We start from the raw sequence: 4,602 nt of genomic DNA on the forward strand, positions 1-4,602 counted from the left end.
GGTGCGGCGTGGCAACACCATGACTTTGGAATTTCCAGCCTCCAGAACTCTGAAACGTTTCTCTTGTTTTAAGCTGCCCAAGAGAAAATTGCACAATTTTGTTACAGTAGCCCAAGAAAGCTAACACATCCCCCTTGCTGAAAACCTCCCCTCCCTGGGCTTTCAGACACAGTCTCTTGCCCAGGGTTTTCTCCCATGATGCCATGCTCTCTGCCCTCCCCTTCACAGGATCCTGCTTGTCCAGCCTGTCCTGAAATGCCCTGTCTCCCTAAGGCCCCATGCGAAGTCCTGCTCTCTTCTCCCTCCATGCACTTGCTCGCGGAGCTCATCAATGCCTGCGAAGGCTACCGCCGTCCGAGGCTGGTCATTTCCAAATGTGTATTTCACGCAGTTCTCTTACAGGCCACACTGTTTCCTCTAACTGGCAACTCCAAACTCAAGTCCAAAATACAACTCTTCACTTTCTTTCTACTGCCCCACATCTGTTCCTCTGAAAACCTCTACCATCCACTAAATGGCAGGCCAAGGCCCCCAAATTACACCTAACTCCTTCTCGCTCAGTTCTTCTTAGCCAATTACTCATGAAGGGCAACAGATTCTACTTCCAGGCTACCTCTAGAATCTCTCCTTCTCCGCCTATGTTTATTAGCACATCGAACTGCTATACGACTTGCCAGCTTACGGCAATATCCTGACTTTTCTTTTGGCCTGCGTTAAGAAAGCAGGCCGAGGGACTGAGGTGCAAAAACCATGGGGTGAAAGGGAATGGGAAGTGTATCCATCAGGGTTCAACCAGGAAAATGAAAACCACTGTATTTGAAACATAACTGAATGCAGAGATTAAATACAAAGGTGATAGGAAAGCTAAGAACAACAGGAGACAGGCAGTACAGATTAACAACAGGAAGGCATTAGCACATTTAGGATGTTAGGACAAAGGGAAGAACCAAGGTTACCAAAGCCAAGGGGTCAGGGTCACCTTGCAAAAACGAGAACCAAAAGAGCCCCTGACTTTGTCCGCAACACCATCCAAGGGCAGATGGAGAGAAAATAATCCTGGCTTCTCCATTCCTATCTCCCAATCTCTTACCAGCCTCTGAACACAGCCAGAAGTCAGCTAGTAGACACTAGATGTTTGCACACCCAAAAGGAAGCCCTGCAGCAATACAGAGGGCAGAAAGGAATCTGACAACAAACAGACCCAGGACAGGCACAATGCAGTAATTTATCAGTTCGAGTATTTAAGACAAAAACAAAAACAAAACAAAACAAAACAAAGGGCTCCTGGGTGGCTCAGTCAGTTAAGCATCCAACTTTGGTTCCAGTCATGATCTCACAGTTAGTGAGTTTGAGCCCCGCATGGGGCTCTGTGCAGACAGCTCAGCACCTGGAGCTTGCTTCGGATTCTGTGTCTCCCTCTTTCTCTGTCCCTCCCCCCACACTCACCCTCTGTCTCTCTCAAAAATAAACAAACATTTTTTTAAAAGGCAGTAATTTTGGGTCAAAATAGGAGCTTCAAGGAGGCGATGCTCAGTAGTATCAAGAAGGTAAACAGGAAGAAAAATAACACAAAAAAAGAAAAGCGCTGGTATTCTTTGAATGAGTGGCAGGGAAATCTACCTCCAGCCGCTTAGTGATTACAGCTGGCAGGGCAACAGGCTCCAATGAAGTCCGTTCAGGTTTGCTGATCATCATGAGACACTTGTGTGCCAAGGGTAACAGTCACATTCCATTCAACAAACTGGCACTGAACACTGAAAATCCCGTTAACAACAGATTTCTGTAGTTCAGTAAATGATCACTTAATTCAAATTACCAACGCTGTGAACTTACAGCTCCACTCTTTCATCAGCAACTGTGTGTTTGACGGTAATATCTTAACTATAAATTAAGAAGGCTCTGCACCTGTGTTTCTTAACAGGACCTAGTTCACCTGGCCAACACTGGCTGAAACCCCGACCTCCCAAATCATTCCATGAAATACCAAACAAGCTCATTAAGAACTGATCCTGGTACATTTCCCAACTCCCCTCTGCAGCTAGGTGGGGGGAGGACCGGGAGAAAGAAAGAAGAAAAGAACTCCTCCTTCCTGGAAACCCACTCTTCCCTGCCTTTTCTATTTGCTCAGTCACCGGGGGTTATTTTTAGACTCCTTTACCCTTGGCCCCGCACCCTCCCTGTCTGTCAAGTTCCACATTTATTCTTTCATAAATCTCTTGCATAATGCTGCTCCCTTTTTCAGCTTCTGTTGCCAGCATGCAGCTCAAGTTACCTCAAACCAAAACAGACAATGGTTTTCTCCCCCACTTCAATCCTCCAGATATCTGGCTATGACAACTACCCCCCCCCCCAAAAAAAAAACCACATCAACGGTCTCCACTGACTCGGGTCAAATCCCAACTCATAAAAAATGACGTGGGTGAACTTCAAAGCGTATTACCCCAATCAGCCTGGAAAACTCAGGCCTCACCAGCCACACCCTGAAGTCTTACTAATCCCTAAATTTTGCCCGATCCTGAATCCAAGGTGCAGGCTCCTTTGCTTTGAGGTATGGGAAACACAGTCTTGGCGTTCAAGGCCGTGGCTCCTGTGCACCGCCGGCACAACAACCAGAGGCGAGGCACGCCCACGGAGGCCACCCCTTCCAAAATACGAAACACCAAGTATAATCTATTCCTTGTATGGTGAGCAGCCATTTATTTTCCCTGGCAAATTTGAGCTGCACCAAGGGCCTCTTTTTATTCCCCCTTAGGGCCTCACGTCTCGCAAGCCCAATGATGACCTACTGCACGAACATAAAACATCCTGACAACGAGCTCACAAACATGTTTTGTTTTCTTTTAATCCCGGGAAAAATTTAAAAGGAAAGAAGGAAAACCCCGGGGAAGACGTTTCGCTCAGGGCGCCCGCCAGGGAGAGACCCTTCGGCCTGCAACGGTCCGAGCCCCGCGCAACCCACGCGCGGGTCCCCGCAGGCGCCAGGCAGCGGCGCGCATTGAGCATGCGCGGTACAGGTGGGCTTCCCGGCGAGAGTTCCCGAGGCCTGCGCCTGGAGCTTCGCGGGCCGGGGTCCTCCCCTGCGCGGGCCGGCATTCTGCAGCCCGGGTCCCAACCCCTCTCACCCGTATCAGCCTCCGGAGCAGGGGGCCGCGCCCACGGGCGCCGCCACGCAGGAGAGCCGCCAGCACAGCCATGACCACCAAACACCCAGGGACACCTTCTACGTGGAGACTGCCGGCGCACGCCAGGGGTCCCCGCGCCGCTGCCCCGCCCACCCCGGACGGCCGCGCCCCGCCCGCTCCTCCAATAGGAGCCTCGGACGGCGAAGATGCACGCAGCTATTGGCCGACATCCAGGAGGGGCGGGGCTACTGGCCGGAGGAGCCGGCCTGAGCCCGGAAGGGTCGGGAGGGGGGGGCTGCTCCAGTCTTCGCACTTCCGACCTTGTAGTGCCAGGGATGTGGTGTCACCTGAGTGTTTTCTGCCGCTTAGGTCTACACAGCTCATTAAAGTATTATTAAGACATCTGATTGGGTTTTAATTTATGATGAGATACTTTTGCAGCTATTTCAGTAGGAGGGGAATAGAATGCATATTAACAGCTAACTTTACTGAACAGTTAAGAATTTTTTAAATTTAATTTTATCTTTAAGTAACTTTTTTTCATTTTATTTTTATGTAGGCTCTACACCCAAGGTGGGACCCACCTGAGATGTAATCCCATGCTTCACCGACCCAACCAGCCAGGTGCCCCTTTTCTAATGACTACACCCAATATGGGACTGGAACTCACAACCCTGACATCGTGAGTCACATGTTCCAGCGACTGAGCCAGCCAGGCACTCCCACAATTCAAAAAAGAATTCTATTAGTCGTCAGGGCACCTGGGTAGCTCACTGGGTTAAGTGTCCAAGTTCGGCTCAGGTCATGATCTCATAGTTCATGATTTCGAGCCCTGCCCTTGGGTTCTGTGCTGACAGCCCAGACCCTGGAGCCTACTTCAAATTCTATGTCTCCCTCTCTCTCTCTCTGCCCCTCCCCACACGCACTCTGTCTCTGTCTCTCTCAAAAATAAACATTTCAAATTTTTTTTCAAAAAAGATTCTCTCCCTCTCCTGCTCCTCTCGCACACCCACACGCTCTTGCTCTCTAAAAAATATATATATATTTTAAAAAGAATTCTATTAATCCTCACAAAAACTCCATGAGTTAGATGCTATTTTTATCTCCCCCTTAACTAATGCGCTAACTGAACAAAGAAATTAACTTTTTTGTCAGGTTGCACAGAAAGTGGTAGCACTGGGGTCGGAACTGGTATCTTCACGTGGCATTGCTTTCCTGTTCCTTTTCCCAGAGCACCACGTAAATGTTACGATTATTATCCTCACATTTTGGGGAACCCATTACTTAAGCTTGAATTTTCACCTGTAGACAGTCAATCTTTGTGTCGCTAACATTACTGTCTTTTGTATTGATTGTCATGTAGAGGATACAAGGAGTGACAACAAAGTGAACCTTTAATTCAACTAACCCCAAGCCCAACTCAAGTTTTTCCTACAAGAAAATTCCCACCCTTCATTAGGTTTCGTTGGCAGCTGAGGGA

The 4,602-nt window shown here is 48.8% G+C and overlaps 1 protein-coding gene across 3 annotated transcripts in view; it reads right to left on the reverse strand.

Annotated features, from left to right (window-relative positions):
• The window catches only part of ACAT1 (acetyl-CoA acetyltransferase 1), a 19,433-nt gene extending 16,161 nt beyond the window's left edge, over window positions 1–3,272 (reverse strand). The window contains exon 1 of one of the 3 annotated variants that reach the window (XM_049614082.1): window positions 3,123–3,272. In XM_049614082.1, coding sequence (XP_049470039.1) covers window positions 3,123–3,194 — 72 coding nt within the window. In that variant the 5' untranslated portion in view covers window positions 3,195–3,272. Of the gene's footprint in view, window positions 1–1,620; window positions 2,347–3,122 lie in introns of those variants that run through there. The other 2 variants (XM_049614087.1, XM_049614076.1) reach the window with 2 other exon arrangements.
• Between the last annotated feature and the right edge of the window lie 1,330 nt (window positions 3,273–4,602).

Source organism: Panthera uncia, chromosome D1, assembly GCF_023721935.1.
Source record: "Panthera uncia isolate 11264 chromosome D1, Puncia_PCG_1.0, whole genome shotgun sequence".
NCBI lineage: Eukaryota > Metazoa > Chordata > Mammalia > Carnivora > Felidae > Panthera > Panthera uncia.